Source organism: Tachyglossus aculeatus, chromosome 5 (assembly GCF_015852505.1).
Source record: "Tachyglossus aculeatus isolate mTacAcu1 chromosome 5, mTacAcu1.pri, whole genome shotgun sequence".
Lineage (NCBI taxonomy): Eukaryota > Metazoa > Chordata > Mammalia > Monotremata > Tachyglossidae > Tachyglossus > Tachyglossus aculeatus.
The window spans coordinates 16,346,928-16,371,681 of record NC_052070.1 but is presented as its reverse complement, the minus strand read 5'-3'; the positions used below and the strand labels follow the sequence as shown (position 1 = coordinate 16,371,681).

Here is a 24,754-nt window from a genome sequence, read left to right as displayed (position 1 = left end):
GACCATCCGATATTGCATGACTGCTTTATCTTCCCTTCAGGAGACTAAGCCTGGCTTTCATATGACATCAGGCATGGAGCCAAATTCAGCACATTTTGGGCCCTTTGGTCACAGTGAGTTCAGGGATACCATCTGCTGAGAGAACACTCATGTCCACATACGTCATATGTGGAGACAAGACTGGAGCACACTGGGTTATGAAGGAGCAGTCTGGATAATTGGGCAGCATGTCTGAACCAGAATCCAACAGCAGACTATTCAGGTGTGTTCATAACTTCATCGGTGAATGACAACGAAACTCTTTGTTGGATAAAAGAGAAGCTTTTCCCTAGCCTGTCAATAGATTGTAAACTCCTTGAGGACAGGGATCCTGTTTACCAACTCTATTGTACCATACTTTCCCAAGAGCTGAGTACAGTGCTCTGCATATGGTAAGGGCTCAATAAAAGCCATCAATCGTTTGATTGATTGCCACTATTCTTGATACTAAAATGGAAGTTTGAAAGTGATTCTAAAGAAAATCACATGAAGAAGTTTGGGACCTTCTAGTCTGTCTCTACCAAATTCAAGCACTCTTATAATGCCCTTTAAGATCTAAAGATGAAATTAGGAAATGATCAGTGTTCATTTTACTCATGAAGCCTGAGTGTTTATGTAGTCAGTGGAAGTCCTTAATTATAGTGATGTAGCTTTTCCATAGGTCATTTATTTCCCCTGAAAGTTATTAAGCTTCTCATGAAATCATCCAAGATTTGACTAATGGGCTATTCATCTTTTACTTTTAGAGATTGTTTTGGCAATCTCTAGAAAAAGAAATATAATTAGATTAATAGTCAAAACATCTCCCTCCACACACCAAAGGGTCTCTGTTTAGATATGACTGCTCCTCTCCTTCAGGAAACCTTATTCCCTGCCCAGTTAACTCCTCTGATCACAAAAAGACTTTTTCTCAGCCTTAGTTCCTTGCCAGTTCTGCCAATTCTATGATAGTTATGGTTTGTGGTTTGTGCTTATTTTGTGCCAAGCACTGTACTAAGCGCTGGAGTAGATACATGATCCCATATGGAGCCCACAGCCTAAGTAGAAGATAGCACAGGTTTTCAATCCCCTTTTGCAGATGAGGGAACTAAGACACAGAAAGGTTAAGGGACTTGCCTTAGGTCACAGAGCAGACTAGTGGCAGAACCAGGATTAAAATCTGACTCACTTGCCCGGGCTCTTTCCACTAGACTATTCTGTAGTAGTAGTAATGGTAATACTATTTATTAAATGCTTACTGTGTGCAGAGCACTTTCTTAAACACTGGGAAAAATGTAAGGTTAGAATTAGACAGGGTCCTGTCCCTCTGGGGATTGTGAGCCATCTGGCATGAAATCAGATGTAGAAAATGACATTCTCAGGTTCTAGGTGACATAAAAGCAGCAAAAAAAGACGGGTGATTCTTTGGACAGCCATATATTTCTCTCCAGTTACTTTTCAAACTTAAATATTTAATTCAGGGGCTTTTGGTGGTCAATTTCAGGTTAAAAACCCCAACATCTTTGTGTATCCCTCCAGGCATAGATGATAGTGGAGGTTTGAATCTACCTTGGATCATGGAATAATAATGACATGATTATACCCAGGGACTGAACTAAGAATTCATGCCAAAGTCTCAGCCCCAGCACCCACAATCCTCCTGCCAAGGTTCCAGAGGGCAGCTCCAGATTTCTGTTCTCATCATAAGGAACTACCAGGTGATATTTTATTTGATCTCAGGAAAAAAGATGCAGAATGTGAGCTCAATCCAGTAGCTTTCAAACCCTGAACAGCTCATCTGGTTGGCCAACAGCCTTTTCAGAAAGGAAAGAGAGATATGGGTTTTTTCATTATTTTCTACCTTTTTGCATGGTTGGCAACTTGGAAGAGCTAAACCTTAATAGTTGGAATGTGTAATCAATTAATCAATACATCACTGGTATTTACTGAGGGCTTATCATCATTATCATCATCAATCATATTCATTGAGCGCTATGTGCAGAACACTGTACTAAGTGCTTGGGAAGTACAAATTTGCAACATATAGAGACAGTCCCTACCCAACAGTGGGCTCACAGTCTAAATGCTTATTGTGTGCAGAGCACAGTACAGCAGAGTTGGTAGACAAGTTCCCTGCCCACAGGGGGCTGCCATATCTATAGGGGAAGACAGACATTAAAATAAATTATGGATATTTTCAGAAGTGCTGTGTCGTTGAACATAGGGTGAACATAAAATACTTAAAGGGTTCAGATAATAGTAATAATGAAGGTATTTCTTAAGCGCTTACTATGTGCCAAGCACTGTTCTAAGCATTGAGCACTGTGCTAAGCACAAATCCAAGTGTAGAGAGAGTCAATGAAGAAGGGAGAGAGAGTAGGGCAAATGAGAGCTTAGTTGAGGAAGGCTACTTGGAGGAGATGTGACTTTAATAAGCATTTGAAGGCAGGGAGATTGGTGGTCTGTCAAATAATATAATAATTGTGGCATTGATTAAGGGCTTATTATGTGCCAGGCACTGTACTAAATGCTGGGGTGGATACAAGCAAATCGGATCAGAAACAGTCCTTGTCCCATTTGGGGCTCACAGTCTCGATCCACATTTTATAGATGAGATAACTGAGGGACAGAGAAGTAAAGTGACTTGCCCACAGTCACACAGCAGGCAAGTGGTGGAGCTAGAATTAGAACCCATGACCTTCTGAGGTGCCATGCTGACGGTAAAGGGGGAGGGGATTCCAGGGCAAAGGGAGATTATAGGTAAGGAGTTGTGGTGAGCTCAAGGTTAAGTGGGTTGGTTAGAGCTAGAGGAGCAAAATGTGCAGGTTGGGTTGTATTAGGAAATCAGAGAGATAAGATAAGTGGGGGAGAGCTGTTTGAGTGCTTTAAAGCCAATAGTAAGGAGTGTCCATCTGAGGTGGAGGGGCATGGGCAACTACTGGAGGGTCTTGAGGAGTGGGGAGACAAGGACCGAACATTATTTTAGAAAAATTATCTGGGCATCATAGTGAAGTAAGCTTGTTGTGGTCAGGGAATGCATCTGTTTATTGTTGTATCATACTCTCCCAAGCATTTATTTCAGTGATCTGCACACAGTAAGCACTCAATAAATACGATGGAATGAATAATCAATCAATCAATCGTATTTATTGAGCGCTTACTGTGTGCAGAGCTGTGTACTAAGTGCTTGGGAAGTACAAGTTGGCAACATATAGAGACAGTCCCTACCCAACAGTGGGCTCACAGTCTAAAAGGGGGAGACAGAGAACAAAACCAAACATACTAACAAAATAAAAGACATAGAATAGATATGTACAAGTAAAATAAATAAATAGAGTAATAAATATGTACAAACATATATACATATATACAGGTGCTGTGGGGAAGGGAAGGAGGTAAGATGGGGGGATGGAGAGAGGGCTAGACAGGAAGCAGGGGGTCAGGGAGGAGGATGATACAGTACTGTAAAGTTATATTATTCATTTTAGGATTCCACTCATCATTGCCATATTTAATTCCAGTTTTGTTGAACATACTTCAATCAATAAATCAGATTTATTGAGCACCTACTGTTTGCAGTGCACTGTACTAAACACTTGAGAAATGAAAATGTAATAGAGTTGGTGGACACATTCCCTGCTGGCAACAAGTTTTCTTGGTCTCAACAACTTGAGGTGGATTCATTTAATAGTAGGCACTGAATGAATGAAAATCTAGCTGAAAGACTTCTGGAACATTGTTGGAAAGGATGAAACAATATATTAAGCAGAAAGTGAGGTGTGTTGGATTCTAGTCCTGATTGTAATACTGATACTAATCACTTCTGACCTACATCTTCTCTACCTGTTAAGTAGAGGAGAGAGAGCAAAATTCTCATCTTCCTCCATAGTCCTTCACTGGTTCTCTGATGTCAGAGTTTGTATTGTTACAAAGGAATCCTAGCCCTGCTTGGAAGTAGTCAATGGACAAGGGAATATTAGAGCAAAGGATAGATTCAGTGAGAATAGATTTAATTTTATTCATTTATATTAATATCTATCTACCCCTCTAGACCCCTTCTCAGGGTCGCACCTGGAGAGTTTTCAGTACTCTACCAGTCTCAGCTATGGGAGGGAGAGTCAAGCACGGGCATACCCATTCCATTCCTAGCTTGGGAAGTGGCTAGCGAGTGGAAGGCAATATGCTATAAATAAAAACTAACCCATGCCGGGCAGCAGTGTCAAGGGAGAGAGTTAAGGGCCGAGACTCAAGTTTACCGCGTGGAAGGAGGCAATGGTAAACCACTTCGGTATTTTTAACCAAGAAAATTCTATGGATACACCACCAGAGTGACTGCAGATGGAGAGCAGGGTGTTCTGGGAGAGATGTGCATGTGCTGTCACTATGGGTCGGAAATGACGGAACAGCATAAGACAAGACAAGACTTCTCTAGACTGTAAACTCGTTATGAGCTGGGAATGCGTATACCAACTCCATTATATTGTACTCTCCCAAGCACTTACTACTGTGCTTTGCAACAACAGATTGATTGACAGAGAATATAAAGTCATTTGGTAATATGTAAGGTCACAAAAGTTCTATATAATACTACTATATATTCTATACTCTATATTCTATTCATACTATATATGAATAAAATGAATAAAATGCTCAGCCATACTGAACAGCATGGCTCAGTGGAAAGAGCACAGGCTCTGGAGTCAGAGGTCATGTGTTCTAATCCCGGCTCTGGCACATGTTTGCTGTGTGACCTTGGGCAAGTCACTTAACTTCTCTGAGCCTTGGTTACCTCATCGGTAAAATGGGGATTAAGACTGTGAGCCCCACATGGGACAGCCTGACCAGCTTGTATCCCCCCAGTGCTTAGAACAGTGCTTTGCACATAGTAAGCACTTAACAAATGCCATCATTATATTATTATTATTACTAATAATTGTTATATTTGTTAAGTGTTTACTATATACTGAGCATCAGAGTAGATCTAAGATAATTCAACCAGATGCTGTCCCTCTCCCACAAGGGGGACAAATTGAAGGAAGAGAGATAACAGGTATTGAATCCCCATTTTACAGATGATGAAACGGAGGCCCAGAGAAGTTAAGTTACTTGCCCACAGTCACACAGCAGGCATGTGGCAGAGCGGGGATTAGAACCCAGATTTCTTGACTCCCATTCCCGTGATCTTTCCACTAGTCCACACTGCTTCCCCACCGGTTTTAGGGAATTGTTATCTGGTCCCACTGTCTACCTGCCTCTCAATGCCTGCTGGGTACCATGCACTTTAAGCTGATATGAAATTCCCAACCCACAGAAAGGAAGGAGAGAAAAGAGGGGAAAAGAGGATAAGAGGGAAGAGTGCTCAGGGAGGGATGATTATTTCCTTCCTCCAGGAATGGTGGAAATGGAAATGCAGAGGTGGGAATGAAATTAGTTCCTAGCAGATGCTGGTGAGGTCAGTCACCTGTGGATTTAACTCCTGGATTTTCCAGGTCAGTGCTGGGTAAATGGAGCATCTACAAGTAAAGATGATGCATCATCATCATCATCATCGTCACCAGTGGTATTTATTGAGTGCTTATTGTGTGCAGTGCTCTGTACTAAGTCCTTGAGAGAGTAAAATACAACAGAGTGGGTACAGAACTGCCTACTGCCCACAGTTAGCTTACAGTCTAGGTGAGGAGACAGACATTAATACTAATAAATAGCAGAAAGAATACTGTTATTTCGAAGCCCACCAGTATGTTTGGGAAAGTGTCTTGGTGCTATGTTTGTTGTTGTTTTATGCTGTTGAGTCATGTCCGAACCATAGCGATGCCATGGACACATTTCTTTGTCCAGAAATGCTCTGGGCATGTTACTTCCCTCCTCAAAAATCTCCAGTGGCTACCAATCAACCTATACATCAGGCAGAAACTCCTCACCCTCGGCTTCAAGGCTCTCCATCACCTCGCCCCCTCCTACCTCACCGCCCTTCTCTCCTTCTACAGCCCAGCCCGCACCCTCTGCTCCTCTGCCGCTAATTTCCTCACCGTGCCTCGTTCTCGCCTGTCCCACTGTCAACCCCCGGCCTACAACATCCCCCTGGCTTGGAATGCCCTCCCTTCCCACATCCACCAAGCTAACTCTCTTCCTCCCTTCAAGGCCCTACTGAGAGCTCACCTCCTTCAGGAGGCCTTCCCAGACTGAGCCCCCTCCTTCCTCTCCCCCTCCTCCCCCTCTCCATCCCCCCGCCTTACCTCCTTCCCTTCCCCACAGCACCTGTATATATGTTTGTACATATTTATTACTCTATTTATTTATTTATTGTACTTGTACATATCTATTCTACTTATTTTATTTTGTTAATATTTTTTGTTTTGTTCTCTGTCTCCCCCTTCTAGACTGTGATCCCACTGTTGGGTAGGGACCGTCTCTATATGTTGCCAACTTGTACTTCCCAAGCGCTTAGTACAGTGCTCTGCACACAGTAAGCGCTCAATAAATACGATTGAATGAATGAATGAATGAATGAATCTCTCCCAGAATGCCCCACCTCCATCTACAGTCATTCTGGTAGTGTATCTGTAGAGTTTTCTTGGTAAAAAAAATGGCAGCGGTTTACCATTGCCTCCCGAACAATAAACCCAAGTCTCCGCCTTCAACTCTCTCCCATGCTGCTGCGGTCCAGCACAGGTGAGGTTTGACTTGTAGCAGGTTGCCTTCCACTTGCTAGCCACTGCCCAAGCTAGGAATGGAATGGATAGGCCTCTGCTTGACCCTTCTTCCCATAGCAGCGTGGCTCAATGTAAAGAGCATGGGCTATGGAGTCAGAGGTCATGGGTTCAAATCCTGGTTCTGCCTGGCTCTGTGTCACTTTGGGCAAGTCACTTGGCTTCTCTGTGCCTCAGTGACCTCATCTGTAAAATGGGGATTAAGACTGTAAGCACCCCCTGTGGGACAACCTGATTGCCTTGTAACCTCCCCAGTGCTTAGAACAGTGCTTTGAACATAGAAAGCACTTAATAAATGCCATTATTATTATTATTATTATTATTATTATTATAGTTGAGACTGGTAGAGGACTGAAAACTTTCCAATTGAGACCCTGAGAGGGCTGGCACTATAGTTAGGCAGGTTTATGTTCCAGATACAGTTTGTGCCATTCATTGAGGAGAATTGAAATCTAAAGACTTCTAGACTGTAAGCACGTTGTTGGGTAGGGAGCGTCCCTATATGTTGCTGACTTGTACTTCCCAAGCGCTTAGTACAGTGCTCTGCACACAGTAAGCACTCAATAAATACCATTGAATGAATGAAAGTAGGCTTAAATATAGTCAGCCCTTGCAAAATGATAATAATAATTAGTAACTATAGAAGGAGAGTGGCTCAGTGGAAAGAGCACGGGCTTTGGAGTCAGAGATCGTGGGTTCAAATCCCAGCTCCGCCAACTGTCAGCTGTGTGATTTTGGGGAAATCACTTAACTTCTCTGTGCTTCAGTTACCTCATCTGTAAAATGGGGATGAAAACTGTGAGCTCCCCGTGGGACAACCTGATCACCTTGTAACATCCCCAGCGCTTAGAACAGTGCTTTGCACATAGTAGGCGCTTAACAAATACCATTATTATTATTATTATTATTATTATTATTAATCGTGTGCTATTTGTTGAGCTCCTATTACTTGCTAAGCCCTGGGGTACATACTTGATAATCAAATTGAACTGGGGTAGATATAAGACAATGAAATGAGACAGTCTCTGTCCCATGTGGGTTTCACCATCTAAAGGGAAGGGAGAACAGGCATTTAATCCCCATTTTACAGGTAGAAACATGGAGGCACATAGAATTTATGTGACCCGTCAAACAGCAGGCAAGAGGCGGAACAAGTATTAGCTAAGTGCTCAATGAATATGGTTCATTCATTCATTCACTGAGTTGTATTTACTGAGAACTTAATGTTGTGTAAAGCACTGTACTAAGCACTTGGGAGAGTACAATATTGGTTGATTGATGGATTGATTAGGACACAGGTCCTCTGACTGTCAGGCCCACGCTCTTTCTACACTGTTTCTCTGTTAGCCAACCAAGACAGGATCTTAAAATGCTTGAGGACACACGTTATGTTGAGGTCACTCTAAGTCCATTTCAAAGATAGGCCAGGTTAGAGACAGCATATGAAACAGCAAAAGTACCCTCAAATTAACCTCTTCCCCTCTGTTTATGGGCACTTGGATTAACCTCCCATCTGGGACGGGTGCGTTCTCAACTGCTTCCACCTACTTTCCACCAGAGCGATGAAGGCTGGCAGATATTCCACAGTGAAGAGCAGGCTGGGGAGGTCTCTGATAAACATCTTGAGCAGGCCCGCCGCATCATTGTTGCGCACCTGATGCCAGTCAAATGCATCATCGTAGAATTTGGTTTCCAGCTCTTGGCGGAGATTCTGTGAAGCAGAGGGTACCACAAATGAGTTAATGGAGTTTGTTCCCTGATGTGGCTTGCAAACCCAGTGACTGAAAAAAATCTCCCCATTCCAATTTAGCAGAACAGGAATCAAGCCTCTGAAGATAGCATGGTCTGCAGAGAGCAGCAATTTTGGCAACAATTCAAAAAGTCTTTTCAAAAGCAAGTGGCCCTTTCTATAAATGCCTTGTGGGAGGGATGGGTCATTGCAAGCTTTAATGATTCCAGCCAAATTCATGTTTTCATTTTTGGGACTTTGGCCACAAACCCTCTAGCTCTGCAAAACAAATGATTTGGATTTAAGCAGAGCCTTCCCTTCCTCCTCTTCTCTCTCTCACCCTGGAACTACAGAGTATGTCTCTCTGCTGGTTCACATATGGAATGAGAACTCTCCCAACCAGGAAAATTGCCTCCTTTGAGCGCACTCGAGAACTGACATGTTCCAGGAGTGAATCTGCCAGATCTGGCCAAGCTTCCTGCCAAGACACGCAGGCCTTCTTCCACATGTCTGGCTGGCTTTCTGTATGTCCATAGCCAACTTTACAGGTTTTAGATCAGAGTCACAAATCATTTCCAGAACTCAGCCTGTGGAAATTCTATTTGGCCAGGAAAATTCACATTAACCCCATTCTCTTTGGCTCAGACTACCTTCCCCTCTCAGTCGCCTTCTTTCCATTTTTTGAGTCCCATATTAATAGGCCACAAGAACACGGACAAACCTTTGATTTGTATATCACTTTTCTTCCCATAGCACTGTCACAGTAATTACCTTATTTTGCCCTAAAAAAACCCAGCCCTGTGAGGTAGGTAGGAAAGGCAAACATGATTATCCCCATTTTCCAGATAAGATAACTGAAGGAATAATAATAATGATAATTTTAAGCCCTTATTATGAGCCAAGCATCGTACCAAGTGCTGGAGTTGATACAATATAAGCAGATAGACACAGTCCCTGTCACATATGAGAATCCCAGTCTAAGGTGGAGGGAGCATTATTATAGGTATTTCATCCCCATTCTACAAGTAAGGTAACTGAGGCACTGAGAAGTTAAGCAACTTCCCCAGGGTCACACAGCAGGAAAGTGGATGATTTGGGATTAGAATCTATATCCTCTGGGAAGCAGGCTGGCCTAGAGGAAAGAGTGTGGGCTTGGGAGTCAGAGGACTTGAGTTCTATTACTGGCTCTCTGCCAGTTATCTGCCCTATGACCTTCAGCAAACCACTTAATTTCTCTTTGCCTCAGTTCCCTCATCTGTAAATTGGGATTTCAATACATTTTCTTTCCTTTAGAATGTGAGCCCAATTTGGGAACTGATTATCTTGTATATAGCTAATAATAATAATGATGATAATAACAATGATAAATAATAATAATAACTGATTATAATAATAATACAAATAATTACAATAACTATGGTACTTGTTAGCTGCTTACTATGTTCCAGGCAATATACTAATCACTGAGGTAGATACAAGTTTGGACAGAGTCCCTGTCCCACATGGGTCTCACAGTCTTAACCCTATTTTACAGTTGAGGTAACTGAGTCACAGAGAAGTTAAGTGACTTGCCCAAGGTCACTCTGCAGACAAATGTCAGCATTGGGATTAAAACCCAGGTCCTTCTGATTCCCAGACCTGTGCTCTACTCACTAGGCAACAATACTTCCCCAGTGCTTAGTACATTGCCTGGAGCATAGTAGGCACTTAGCAAGTACCCCAGTTATTATTAATCATTATTCTCAGCATGGCACTTTCCATTAGGCAATGCTGCTTCTCAGAGAGGTTGCCCACAGTCACACAGCCATGGTTGACTTGGGCTCGAACCCAGTTCCCCGGCTATGAGACTGTTACTCTTCCACTATCTCACACTGCTTCTCTCAATCTACCTACAGTTAATACACTCTCCAGAACAGATACCCATGGAAACCAAATTCAAAGGAAACCGAAATAGGAGGCCAACATTTTGAGTCAGATCCACTCTGATTTCTTTCAGCTCTCTGGACAGGTGGGCCAGTACTTATTTTCATGGTCATGTTAGATTTCATCTTGATCATCTTCTACCCAAGGATGAACTGATTAAATCTGCTCAAATGCATCAAGGTGCCTCTCACTACATTTTAAGCAAAGAGGAATAATAGCCATGCAAATTGCTTTCTCATGCCAAAGACTGTCAGCACGCCAGCCATTCAACAAAAACTGCCATGAGGCATTCGCCCCTGGCATTAAAAGATTTTAGAGAGGGAAGGCTACATTTCTGGTGCTGCCAATTATGATCTGGGCACCTCTGCTCAGATTAAGGGACAAAGTGTTTTTGGGGTAGGCAAGGACAGCATGCAGAAGGATCAGACCTCAGGAAAACAGTTAAAAAGCTATACACATGTCTAGGATGATTGCTTGGGGAGTGGAGGCAGTCATATCCTCTTCACCTGGCTGAGTTTTTAACATTTATTTTCATAGCATGGCTCAGTGGAAAGAGCACGGGCTTTGGAGTCTGAGGTCATGGGTTCAAATCCCAGCTCTGCCAACTGTTAGCTGTGTGACTTTGGGCAAGTCACTTAACTTCTCTGTGCCTAAGTTACCTCATCTGTAAAATGGGGATTAAAACTGTAAGCCTCCCATAGGAAATTCTGATTATCTTGTAACCTGCCCAGTGCTTAGAACAGTGCTTTGCACATAGTAAGCACTTAACAAATACCACCATCATTATTATTATTATTATATTGGAACAACCTGTGGCATTCTTCCATGACAGAGTCTATGTGGTTTTTCTTCCTAGTTATCGTAATTTTGTGATCAGTGCTGAGTGAATATTAGTTGACAAAGGAAAAGGAGAGGTCAGAGCTGTGATATCTGGGCTATGACCCTCATGTCTGGCTTTGAGATCAGGACCCCACCCAGGAGTCATATCTAGCTTCTTGAGCAGTTTCATCATTTTTTATGGTATTTATTAAGAGCTTACTATGTGCCAGGCAGCATTCTAAGTGCTGGGTGGATACAAGCAAATTGGGTTGGACACAGTCCCTGTCCCACATTCATTCATTCATTCATTCAATTGTATTTATTGAGCACTTACTGTGTGCACAGCACTGTACTAAGCGCTTGGGAAGTACAAGTTGGCAACATATAGAGATGGTCCCTGCCCAACAACGGGCTCACAGTCTAGAAGGGGGAGACAGACAACAAAACAAAACATGTGGTCAGGTGTCAAGTCATCAGAATAAATAAAAGTAAAGTTAGATGCACTTCATTGACAAATACATCATTGGCTGATGTATTTTATGGGGCTCACAGTATTAATCCCCATTTTAAAGATGAGATAACTCCGGCACACAGAAGAGAAATTACTTGCCCAAGGTCACACAGCAGACAGTTGGCAAAGCTGGGATTAGAACCCAGATCCTCTGACTTCTAGATCTGTGCTGTTTCCACTAGGCCACACTGCTTCATTTATGGGTTCTACTCAGTATAAAAAGACAAATCATGAATAATGAAGTTCTGGAATGTAGTCAGTCTCCCAGCATGAAAGCTATATTCTCCTCAACATCTCTATGCTGGGTGGGATTTTCTTTTTAATTGGTATTTGTTAAGTGCTTACTGTGTTCCAGGCACTGTTTTAAGTGCTGGGGTAAATACAAGATTAACAGGTTGGACACATATGGGGCTCACAAACTTAATCCCCATTTTACAGATGAGGTAACTGAGGCAGAGAAGTGAAGTGACTTGCCCAGTGTCACTTGTTGCTGACACTAGTTAGCTTTGGGAGCTGTCAATTGATTTCATTTATGGAGGGCTTTCCTCTCAGGTTCTAACCCGTTCAATTTACACCTGGGTCTAGGGCTCACTCCACATTCCACCTTTGTTGGATCTGTTCCCACTAAATTGTTTGTGGGTGTGGAGTTAGGTGGAATTATGTGATTTCTTGACCAATTGTCAGATGGAGGAGCAGAGACAAGAGAAAAGAAGCAAGTGGGTGATATGGAAGAGAAGGAGGGAGATAAACAAGGAATGGGGGAAAGGGTACAATTTAAACATATTGTTTAAACATATGAAGAGGGAGAAATCCTGTGTGGATAAGAAAAACTGATAAACGGTGGAAGGTGTGGGAAGAAAAAAATTACACAAAATTTGAGTTTGTGTCCCCCAGTAAGTTCTTTCACATTTTATATTAATACTGTGAGGAGAATGAGTGGCTGCAGGCTAACCAGATAGATGTTGTATGGAGAGCTGCAAAAGCGAGGAGTGTGGAGGAAATGTTTTAAGGACACGGTACTATAAAGCATTAGGCTCTGCTCCAATCCAGCTGAAAATAGGGAGTCCATTGCTGAGGATAGACCTGAATGGGCGTGTAATCCAGAAGAGAGTAGTGGTCTTTGAAAAAAAGGTTCATAAGGAACATGAGACATGGAGGCCAAAGAGAAAAGAGCTTCAGGAACTGCAGAAACCAAACAGGACAAAACAACAAAGGACAGCCTTTTTAGGGACACAATCTGTTTGAAATTGGCCTCTTCAGCCCAACAATAAATCATTGTTATGTACTGAGCACTTTATTGTGTGCAAAGCACTTTACTAAGTGCTTTGTAAAACTTTTACAAAGTGAGAGTACAATAGCCAAGGTAGACAGATTCCTTAGCCACAGGGAGCGTGGGCAAGGAATATGACTGTTTATTGTTATATTGTACTCTCCCAAATTCTTAGTAGAGTGCTCTGCACAAAGTAAGTGCTCAGTAGATACTATTGATGGGCCGACTGACTGACATAGGCTCTTAAAGATAAACGCCATCAATGGCATCTTTGAATGTGAAGGACAATTATGCATACGACAACAAGAATACTAGGCCAGGTAAGGAATTTGTGAATTTGCTCAATCCCTTCATGTAGCAAAATGTTGCTTCCATTTGTGAGGGAGTTTCAAACAGCCCTAAGGAGCTGTGCCTTCAATTTCTAAATGAAATCCACAGAATGCAAGCAAGCATATCTGTTAAAGTCATCAGGTAACCCCTGAGACCAAGCTTAGGAATTCTGAAACATAGGAAGAAGAAAGTCTCCTTCTCATGTTTTCTCTGTTCTTCCAAGTAATTTGTTGCTCTGTACTTGATTCAGTCTAATTCTGACTGTCCTTTCTTTGAAAGTCTTTTGCTACTTTCAAATTGCTTTTCTTTCTTCTTTTGTGTGTCACAACTAGATCCTCCTAGTTAATCTCCAAGGGTCAGGAGGTGTGTAGCTGTGGAGATGAAAAGGCCCTCTTTCTTCAGCTCTTATTATGTGTTCTCTACCAGCTGACAACAAAATCACATGTTGGGCACTAGTAAATCCCAAGGCTACCATCAACTCAACTCCCAACCCATCCCCAAAAAGCTTACTATATTTTAGAGCCATTGTATAGGTGCATATTACTCAGTGGGAAATAGAGAAGCAACTTGGACTAGTGGAAAGAGCAAGGGGTTGAGAGTCAGAGCAAGGGGATAACACCTGAGTTGTTATCCTGACTTCACCGGTTACCTGTTGTCTGATTGTGGGTGAATTACTTTGTTTATCTGCGCCTCAATTTCCTCAACAGTAAAATGGACATTCAATACCTGTTCTCCCTCCCACTTATAGTTTGATCACCATAAAGGACAGAGACAATTTCTAATCTGATTATCTTGTACCTCAACACTTCAAACAGTGCTTGGCACATAGTAAGCCCTTAACAAATACCACTATAATTATCACTATTATTATTACTGTTATTCTTTAGAGGGATCACTGGGAAATGGGTCCGGGCAACATAATAGTGCCATTTTCCTCTCTTTCTCTTTCTTTTCCTCACTCCTAAGATTTCTCATCTCTTATCCAAGTTTTTTTCTTTCTCCTTGTCATTCCTATTCTTCTCATCTCTCTCCCACCACTTCTCTCATCTTCTCTTTCAATTTTGCTGTTCTTTCTTTTTTCCTTTATCTTTCAATTCCTTTCTTTCCTCTTTCCACCCTGTAGGACCCAAGCTTCTAAAGGTAGAGTGTTTACAGTAATGTTTCCACAAAACAGCATTCACTATCTTCAGTCCATTCAACCCAACAATAAGGCTCATGGGAAAAACTTGCCCTGACTTATTCATGTACTAATCATCATAAATAAATTAGGCGGAAGAGACTTGAGGACTTGTGGTAAGTATATCATTTTGAAGATGGGAAAAACAGATATATTGGTTCTAAATGAATAGAACAAAGCTTTAATTTAGCTGATACTAGCCTCTCCTCTACTGCTCCTCAGACTTTATTTAGAAGCTTTTAAAATATGAAGTGAGGAGAAGCTTTAATCCCTTTGATTGGTGCATTTTAAAAATCATATTCTCTGCAAATAGACCATATCTCTCCCCACCATTAAAGCCCTATTAAAATAGGGCCTCCAAGAATCGTTCCCTGACTAGATCTTTCATTTCTCCAATTCACTCTCTCCTCTATAAACCTGAATCTGTAGACTGGGAGAAATTGATATTTATCCTCCCCCTAGATCCAAAGCACTACAGTATGTGTTCCTATGCTCTCCCATTTCTTCATCAGTATTTGATTGTAATGTCTGTTGCTCTCTGCCTAGACTGTGAGCTGCTTCTGTACATGGTTCATACCTACCAACCCTACTGTATTATTCTCTCCTAAATGTTTGTTATAGCACTGTACTTGACACATAATAAGCACTCAAAAAGTACCATTGGTTGATTGATTGAAATTTCTGTCATCTTAGTAGACCTGGAGTCTACTTAGAAAATTATGGAGCCCTGAAAGAAAATTACAGACCCACACTCCTCCCCCATTTCTTTACCCCCATGCCATAATGCAATTCTTTTAGTTGTCTTTCATGAGAGTTATTGAGTATTAATGCTAATGTTATGCTCAAAAGCTTTCTTTGTCTTCAAAACCTCTCTTCCTCTCCTCCTCAACTTCTGAAGTATTTTGATTACCTTGAATAGAGCAGAATAGAGCAATTAAAACCCTTTTCAAATAAGCATTCAATATTGACAGATACATTTAGCTTAAACAATGACAGATCTCTAGTTTGTTAGCACAAGGTGCACTTTTGCTGAAAAGGATGGGAAAGTAGTAGTAATCACATTTATTAAGTGCTTTCTCTGTTCAGAGCACTGTAAGTACTCAGAGAATTTATGGGTGGGAATTAGAGAAGCAGCATGGCTTAGTAGATAGAGTACAGGCCAAGGAGTCAGAAGGACCTGGGTTCTAATCCTGTCTCTGCCATATGTCTGCTGGTGACCTTGGGCAAGTTGCTTCACTTCTCTGTATCTCAGTTACCTCATCTGTAAAATGGGGATAAGAATATGAGCCGCTTGTGGTATGGGGACTGTGTCCAACCTGATTAACTTGTATCTACTCCAGCGCTTAGAACAGTGCTCAACAAGCACCATAATAATAATAATGATTAATACTTACATCTGTACAAATAAACAAATCTGTATAGCTCAACATTACTGATGAAGTGATATAACTTAGGGAACAATCTGGTCAAACACAATACAGCTATTTCATATTCAGCATGTAAGGTTATATTTCCAATGTTCTTCCAATATCTTCCAGTCCATCATTCTGAGCCTTCTCCACATTTGCTTTATTGGAACTCAACCAATAAGAACCTTAGCCTCTTCCAAGAATACAGACCACAGTTCAAATTTGCCTAGGTACCTAAGAAAAATGACTAAAAAAGTGTCTATACTAAATTGAACCCTCCCACCCCAACTTGAAAACTAAATTAATGGGGATTTTCGGGACAAGAGACTAGCCTAAAAAGAAGTTACTTTTTAATTATGGGAAGAGTTTATAATGTATTGTAACTGACACAAATGCACAAGGATTCTTCTATTAGATCTGCTCCAGAGTATATAAAAAAAATTTATAATCAGAGCCACATGCTTTACAAAAACCACACAAAACCTGAACTGGCTGGAAGGTCTGCAAAGCCCAGTGTCTTTATAATGTATGTTGGCTTGGAGGAAGAAAATCTGGTTCTGCTTAGGAAACTTATTTCCTCGGCTTCTGATAGGTTGTCTTGTTGGATGGACTTATGATGCGGAGATTGAAATCACAAACTTGGCAACTTTCATCTGTAAATTTAGAATGAGCCCATTCAGGAGCCTGCCCTCAATCTCTGTCCCTCACTCTCATATTGTTACAGATGACCAGTTGGAAGGAAATTCAGAGATCATTAAATCTACCCCTGTACATGCAAACAGAGCTACCCTAATTCATCCAGCTAAGGGGAATTAGACTGTTGGTAAAGGCCTTCGGAGGAGGAGATTCCACAACCTAAACTTGGCAAGAGGTTCCTCTGGTAACATCCCTCACTCTCAGGAAATTCTTCTTTTCTGCTTTGATCAAATTTAGACCCAGCATGCTCGAGTTAAAACTGTGGTGTTCATTAAAATCTTGCTATAAGACAAGCAGTACACTAGACGCAGGGTTCCATATAAGATAATCAGCTTGGACCTAAACCCTGTCCCACAGGGGCTTCACAGCTTTTTAAGTGGGGAGGAAGAATAGGTATTATAATCCCCATTTTACAGGTGATAAACTAAGGCAGAGAGAAATTAAATGACTTGTCCAAGGTCACACAACAGATAAGAGCTAGGATTAGAACTCACGTCTTCTGACTCCCAGATCTTTCCACTAGGCCAGTGGTTTTCCTTTCATTTTGTCCTGAATGAAGGGGAACATCTGACTACCACTCCAGGAAATACTTCACTCTGCTTCCCGGATCATTTTTCTACAAAAATGTTCAGTCTGTTTTCCCACTTCTCAAGAACCTCCAGTGGTTGTCCATCTACCTCCACATCAAACAGAAACTCCTCACAAGTGGCTTTAAAGCACTCTATCACCTTGCCCCCTCCTACCTTACCTCACTATTTTTCTACTATAGCCCAGACCACACGCTTCACTCCTCTCATGCCAACCTGCTCACTGTGCCTCCATCTTGTCTATCTCACTGCCGACCTCTCGCTCACGTTCTGCCTCTGGCCTGGAATGCTCTTCCTCTTCATATCCAGCAGACAATAACTCTCCCCATCTTCAAAGCCTTACTGAAAGCACATTTCCTCCAAGAGGCCTTCCCTGACAAAGCCCTCATTTCTTCTTCTCCCTCTCCCTTTTGCGTCACCCTTGCAATTGGATTTGTACCCTTTATTCACCCCTCCCTCAGCCCCATAGCACTTCTGTACATATCTGTAATTTATTCAATGTCTGTTTCCCCCTCTAGATTTATAATCTCGTTGTGAGCAAAGAATATGTCTAACAACTCTGTTTTATATTGTACTCTCACAAGTTTTTAGCACAGTGCTCTGGACAGAGTAAGCACTCAATAAATACTTCCAATTGATTGATTGGTTGATGCCATTCTCTACAAAAATGCTCTTCTATAAGTGGATGAGGTAGAGAAAATAGGCCCACTCCAGTGGGTGCCAAACAACACATTCGTATTCTCAGAGACATCACAGAGGGCTTCTCCCTCCTTCAATCTTCCTCCAGGACTCTCTGGGCCCCTTAGCTTTCTCATATAGAAGGCTGAGACTGAAGCAGCATGGTGTAGTGGATAGAGCTTGGGCCCGGGGATCAGAAAGACATGGGTTCTAATCCTGGTTCCTCCACTTGTCTGCTGTGTGACCTTGGGCAAATCACTTCACTTGTCTGTGCCTCAGTTAACTCATCTGTAAAATGGGGATTGAGACTGTGAGCCCCACATGGTTTCCAACCTGATTTGATTGTATCCACCCCAGTGCACAGTACAGTGCCTGTAAGTGCTTAACAAATGCCATTACTATTGTTATTATTATTAAAGAGGAGAGAAGCTGAGCTGTGAGTGTCTTCACCCCAGGCCACAGTTGGGCCTGACAAAACCTTTTCTAGTTTTTCTCTACGATTATGCCTTGTGACAGCCACTTGGTCAGCAAGGCTTGCACCAGGATGAAGCGTGACCTTGTAGCCACAGCAGGATTTCCTGGAGAGAGGAATCTCTGGAGAGAGCAGATATTTCCCCGCGGGCATCATAGGGTCCATCAGTACTCCCAGAACAATGGGGAAAGGAGACGGAACAAAGGAGACTCTTACATCAAGTAAGAGGGGCTGGTGGAGGATAGGATTGGGTTGGTAAGTGGAGAAGAAAAATGGGAGGCAGAGAGAAAGAGACTGGGTAAGTAGCAAAGTGAGTTGGTGAAATAATGATAATGATTATTAATAATAATAATGATAGTAATAATAATAGTGGTATTTGTTAAGTGCTTACTAGGTGTCAAGCATTATACTAAGTGCTAACATAGCTACAAGAAAATCAGGTTGAGCACAGTCCCTATCCCACGTGGGAATCACAGTCTAAAGGGGAGGAAGACCAAGTATTTAATCCCCATTTTGCAGTAGATGAAACTGAGTCACAAAGCAGTTCCATCACTTGCCCAAGATCACACAGCAGGTGAATAGTAGGAGGAAGAAGCAGTATTGCTTAGTGGAAAGAGCATGGGCCTGGGTGTAAAAGGACCTGGGTGTAAAAGGACCTGGGTTCTCATTCTGGTCTACCACATGTCTGTTGTGTGTGATAGGGGGCAGTAATAATAATAATAACAATAATAATGATAATTGTGGTAATTGTTAAGTGCTTACTATGTGTCAAGCACTGTATTAAGTGCTCGAGTGGATACAACCAAATCGTGTTGGACACAGTCCCTGTCCCACATGGGGCTCACAGTCTTAATCCCCATTTTACAGATGAGGTAATTGAGGCCCATAGAACTGAAGTGACTTGCCCAAGGTCACACAACAGACAAGTGGAGGAGCAGGAATTAGAACCCATGACCTTCTGGCTCCCAGGCCCATGCTTTAGCCACTACACTATGCTGCTTCTCAAGTCAGTTCACTCCTCTGTGCCTGAGTTCTCTCATCTGTACAATGGAAATGATTGCTGTAAATCCTACTTGGGCCTGGATTGGGTCCAAACTGATTAGCTTGTATCAACCACAGTGTTTAATACACTGCCTGGCATGTACTAAGTGCTTAACAAATACCATTAAAACAAAACAAAAAAAAGTAGTGGTGCCATCCTTGGAACCTGGGTCCTCTTGACTCCCAGGTCCAGTTTGTGAGGATCAGAGAGAGTGGTGGGGTGGGGAAGAGTGAGAAAACCAAGCAAGATGATCTGAGAAGTGAGATATTCCTGCCGCTTAGGACTGGGAATGATCAGCAGAAATGGAACGGAGAGTCTTAGGACCTGTTTGGTAAGATAAATTTGTAGACCCACAGTGACTTGAAGGAAAATGGCCAGTGTGGTAGACATCGATGGATAGAGAGTTTGGGGAGTTTCGCGGGGATGGCATAGATGTGTGTAGGCTGGCTGAAAGAATTTGCCTATTATTGCATATTGGTATTTATTGAGTGCTTACTGAGTGCAGAGCACTGTACTAAGTGCTTGGGAGAGTACAACAGAGTTAGTTTCCTGCCTACAGTGAGCTTACAGTCTAGAGAGACTATCAGAAACAACATAAACCCCACCTATCCATATGAATTGGTCAGTATTTATATTAATGCCTGTCTCCTCCTCTAGGCTTTAAGCTCATTATGGGCAGCAAATGTGGCTGTTTATTGTTATATTGTATTCTCCCAAGTGCTTAGTACTATGCTCTGCACACAGTAATTCCTCGATAAATGCAATTAAATGAATGAATGAAAGTCAATAAAGTGTATCTATTGGACACTTGTTCAATGCATAACACTGTATTCAGAACTTGACAGAACACAATAGAGTTAGAAGACATGATCCCTTCCCTCAAGGAACTAGACAGACACTAAAATTAAGAACAGATAGGGGAGAGTCAGCAAATTTTAAAGATCTGTACAGAGGTTCTTGGCAAGAGAAAGAGTGGGGTAAGTACCTAAGTACTTAGAGCACAAGGACTCAAGTGCCCAAGGGAGTGAAATAGCAAAGGGAAGTGAGATATTAAACAGGGAACTCCTCCTGGATGCGATACAATTTTAATTGGCATTCAAACATGGGGTCGATCGGACATGAAGTGGGAGGGAGTTCCAAGTAGGAGAAAGGGCAAGATCAAGATATTAATGATGAGAAAGATGACAGCGAGGTAGAGTGAGTAGGTTGGTACTAGAGGAGTGAAGAGTGCTGACTGGGTTGCAGTTGGAGAGGAGCAAGGCTAGGTAGGAGAGAGAGAGAGTGGATTGATTGACTTATCCGGAAGTCAATCAATAAATCAATCGTATTTATTGAGCGCTTTCTGTGTGCAAAGCACTGTACTAAGTGCTTGGGAAGTACATGTTGGCAACATATAGAGATGGTCCCTACCCAATAGTGGGCTCACAGTCTAGAAGCGGGAGACAGAGAACAAAACAAAACATATTAACAAAATAAAATCAATAGAATAGATATGTACAAGTAAAATAAATAGAGTAATCAATGCGTACAACCATATATACATATATGCAGGTGCTGTGGGGAAAGGAAGGAGGTAAGGTGGAGGGGATGGAGAGGGAGAGGAGGGGGAGACGAAGGAGGGGGCTCAATCTGGGAAGGCCTCCTGGAGGAGGTGAGCTCTCAGTAGGGCCTTGAAGGGAGGAAGAGAGTTAGCTTGGCAGATGTGGGGAGGGAGGGCATTCCAGTCCTTGGGGATGATGTGGGCCGGGGGTCAGGACTTCTGGCTTGATGCAGCGACGGATGGGCAACGGTTGGAAGTTGCTGAGGAGAGGAGAGATGTGCACAGGACAATGTTTAAGAAAATATTATCTGAGCAGTAAAGTCAACTATGGATTGTAGAGGGGAGAGGCTGGAGGCATGTACTATAAATCTACTCATAAAGGTATGATGCATTTAAGTAAATAAGGACATGCAGCATGAAAATAATATCTTATTCAGCCCCTAAACATACCATGACCCTAGGCCTCTCCTTTATACCCCAGTCCAGGAAGTTGCAGCCACCAAAATGTGCTTAGTCAGATCCAAGAGATAGCCCAAATCTGCTCATGGTTCCAGCCTGGACACCAAAATTCCCAGGGAGTTTTGCCATTGAGCAACAACATAATTAACCCGTGTGTTTCCCCTCATTGCACGGAGTGTTCACTGAGGAAGCAGCCAACTCCAGAATGGGCCCTGGTGTAAAGAGCAAAGGACTGGATGTCAGGAGAGGTTCTCTTTTTTTTTTTTAATGGCATTGGTTATGCACTTCCTATATGCCAGACACTGTACTAAGTGCTAGGTTAGATACAAGCTAATTAGGTTAGCTATACAAAATAATAATAATGATATTTGTTAAGCACTTAATATGTGCCAAGCACTGTTCTAAGCACTGGGGTAGATACAAAGTAATCAGGTTGTCCTACGTGGAGCTCACAGTCTTAATCCCCTTTTTACAGATGAGGTAACTGAGGCACCGAGAAGTTAAGTGGCTTGCCACTTGTCACACAGCAGACAAATGGTGGAGCCAGCATTAGAACCTGTGCCCTCTGACTCCCAAGCCCGTGCTCTTGCCACTAAGCCACACTGCTTCCATGTGGGATTCACAGTCTTAATTCCCATTTTACAGATGAGGAAACTGAAGCCCAGAGAAGTTAAGTGATTTACCCAAGGTCACATAGAAGGCAAGTGGCGGAGCTGAGATTAGAATCCAGATCTTCTCACTCCCAGGCCCATACTCTTTCCACCTGGCCATACTGCTTCATGTTCTAACTGTGGATTTTGCTTAGCTCAGAGATTTTGCTTCCAGTGTGCATAGGGAAAGGGCATGCAGATTACCTTGACTCTGGAGGCAGATCCTGGGACTCGAAGAATTCCTTCAGTTTCCAACCCTGTTTCCTCAAGCTTCTGTAAGAGCTGAAATGGCAATCAAGGATATTTTCAACAGCTAGAAAACAATTCCCCTCTCAGGGTCGCACCTGGAGAGTTTCCAGTATGCTACCAGTCTCAACTATGGGAGGGAGAGTCAAGCAGAGGCATATCCATTCCATTCCTAGCTTGGCCAGTGGCTAGCGAGTGGAAGGCAAACTGCTACAAGTTCAAACTCACCTGTGCTGGGCAGCAGCAGCACGGGAGGGAGTTTATGGTAGAGACTCAAGTTGACTGCCCGGAAGGAGGCAGTGGTAAACCACTTCTGTATTTTTACCAAGAAAACTATGGATACACTACCAGGACAACAGTGATGGAGGTGGGGCATTCTGGGAGAGATGTGTCCACGGTGTCTCTATGGGTCGGAGATGACTAGACAGCATAGGACAACAGAAAATGATTTGGTAAAATTCTACTTTCCAGGTCTCTGGGTGCCTATAAATGCATTATAAATAAAAACCCTGGATACTTAGGGTCTGAGTCCCGGAGCCTGGTTTCTCTGCCAGGACCCGAGGGATACCCAAAGTTTGCGGGGGGTGGCCATGCATGTCGGAGAAGCAGCGTGGCTTAGTGGAAAGAGCACAGGCTTGCTAGTCAGATGTTGTGGGTTCTAATCTCAGCTCCACCACTTTTCAGCTGTGAGACTTTGGGCAAGTCACTTAACTTCTCTGTGCCTCAGTTACCTCATCTGTAAAATGGGGATTATAAATGTGATCCCCACATGGGACACCCTGATTACCCTGTATCTACCGCAGCGCTTAGAACAGTGCTTGGCACATAGTAAGCGCTTAACAAATACAATAATCATTATTATCATCCCCCCTCCAAGGGCCGGATTCTCCATCTTATTTCTCTCCTGCTTGTCCCCCAGATATTGACATGAGGGATCTGCACATTGGAAACACTCAGTGCATTGTGTTCCTACCAACGGGGGGGTGATGGTGATAATGATGATAATGATGGTAATGCTGATTTTTGGCCACTTACCATTACACAAATTCGCTAGCCAAGTAATTTCTATTTTCTCTTGCATACTTCAGTTATCATCTGAAAACCCTGATCAGATATTTCAGAAGCAGTGCATTTCATTCGTTGTGGGACAGTGACTTTGGTCCACATGAATCCCACTTCACAAGTGTCACTTCGAAAGCCCTTACAGTCTAAGAATAACGATGATAATAATAATAATAATAATAATAATAATAATAATAATAATGGTATTTGTTAAGTGCTTACTATATGCCAAGCACTGTTCTAAGCACTGGGGGGATACAAGGTGATCAGGTTGTCCCACGTGGGGCTCACAGTCTTCATCCCCATTTTAAAGATGAGGGAACAGAGGCTCAGAGAAGTGAAATGACTTGCCCAAAGTCACACAGCTGACAAGTGGCAGAGACAGGATTATAACCCATGACCTCTGCCTCCCAAGCCTGGGCTCTTTCCACTGAGCCACGCTGCTTCTCATGCATAACGATGGTGGTAGTTGGTAAGTGCTTACTTTGTGTTCAACACTGTATTAAGCACCGAGGTAGATCCAAGTTTATCAGGCCAGACACAGTCCTTGTCACTTATGGGGTGAACAGAACAGGTATTGAACCCCCATTTTCTAGATGAGGAAACAGAGGCATAGAGAACCATAGTGACTTGACCAAAGTTCACACAGCAGGTAAATGGCAGAGCTAGGATTAGAACCCAGCTCGTCTGACTCTCAGACCGTGCTCTTTCCACTAGGTAATGCTACTTTTAGTCTACTTTGGAGGAGGAAGAACAATGAAAAGGTTGTACTGTTTGGATGAAGGTAAAAGACTACTGTGAAGGGTTTTATGCAGGACACAAGTCACACCACCCGCTTTGTAGCTGTTTCTGGCAGCTGAATCCCAGCAGGAGGGCACATAAAAAGATGTGGAAACCTAAAGCTGCGAGCAATGCAGAGTGGAAGAGAAAGCAGAAAGTATGACTCAGCCATCTATAAGTGTTCTACCAAGCCTGAAGTTTTATTAAATTTCCTCAACTCTGCTTTCACAGAGAGAAGCCAGATTACAGTTCTGCTTTCTGATCCCTGGATGGTTGCTTGGAAGGAAATCTTGTGTGGCCTAGTGAAAACAGCTTGTTTCTGAGTGTCAGAGAATGTGGGTTCTAATTCCAGCTCCTCCACTTACTGGCTGTGTGACCTTGCACAAGTCACTTCACTTCTCTGTGCCTCAATTCCCTCATCTATAAAATGGGGATTCAATACATGTTCTCTCTCTTATTTAGACTATGAGTTCCATGTGGGACCTGATTATATTGTATCTACCTCAGCGCTTAGTACAATGCTTGATACATAATAAGTGCTTAGCAAATACCACAATGATTATTATCACCACCACCGCCATGTTCAAAACCTCCATTAGGTGCCCAAAATGAAAAGAAAAGGCAGGGAATTGGCAGATAAGAAATG

At 42.6% G+C, this 24,754-nt stretch overlaps 1 protein-coding gene and 2 non-coding genes across 3 annotated transcripts in view; 2 read left to right on the top strand and 1 right to left on the bottom strand.

The window, feature by feature from the left end:
• The window catches only part of ARHGAP28 (Rho GTPase activating protein 28), a 167,736-nt gene that overhangs the window by 25,541 nt on the left and 117,441 nt on the right, over positions 1-24,754 (bottom strand). Inside the window, exons 8-9 of the mRNA XM_038747531.1 lie at positions 22,225-22,302; positions 8,277-8,439 (exon numbers count right to left, since the gene is read on the bottom strand). Coding sequence (XP_038603459.1) covers positions 8,277-8,439; positions 22,225-22,302 — 241 coding nt within the window. The remainder of the gene's footprint in view (positions 1-8,276; positions 8,440-22,224; positions 22,303-24,754) is intronic.
• Positions 4,072-4,209, top strand: LOC119929231. The gene has a single exon (XR_005451365.1). It is a non-coding gene; the product is annotated as a small nucleolar RNA SNORA7 (small nucleolar RNA).
• On the top strand, positions 22,347-22,484 carry LOC119929104. The gene has a single exon (XR_005451244.1). It is a non-coding gene; the product is annotated as a small nucleolar RNA SNORA7 (small nucleolar RNA).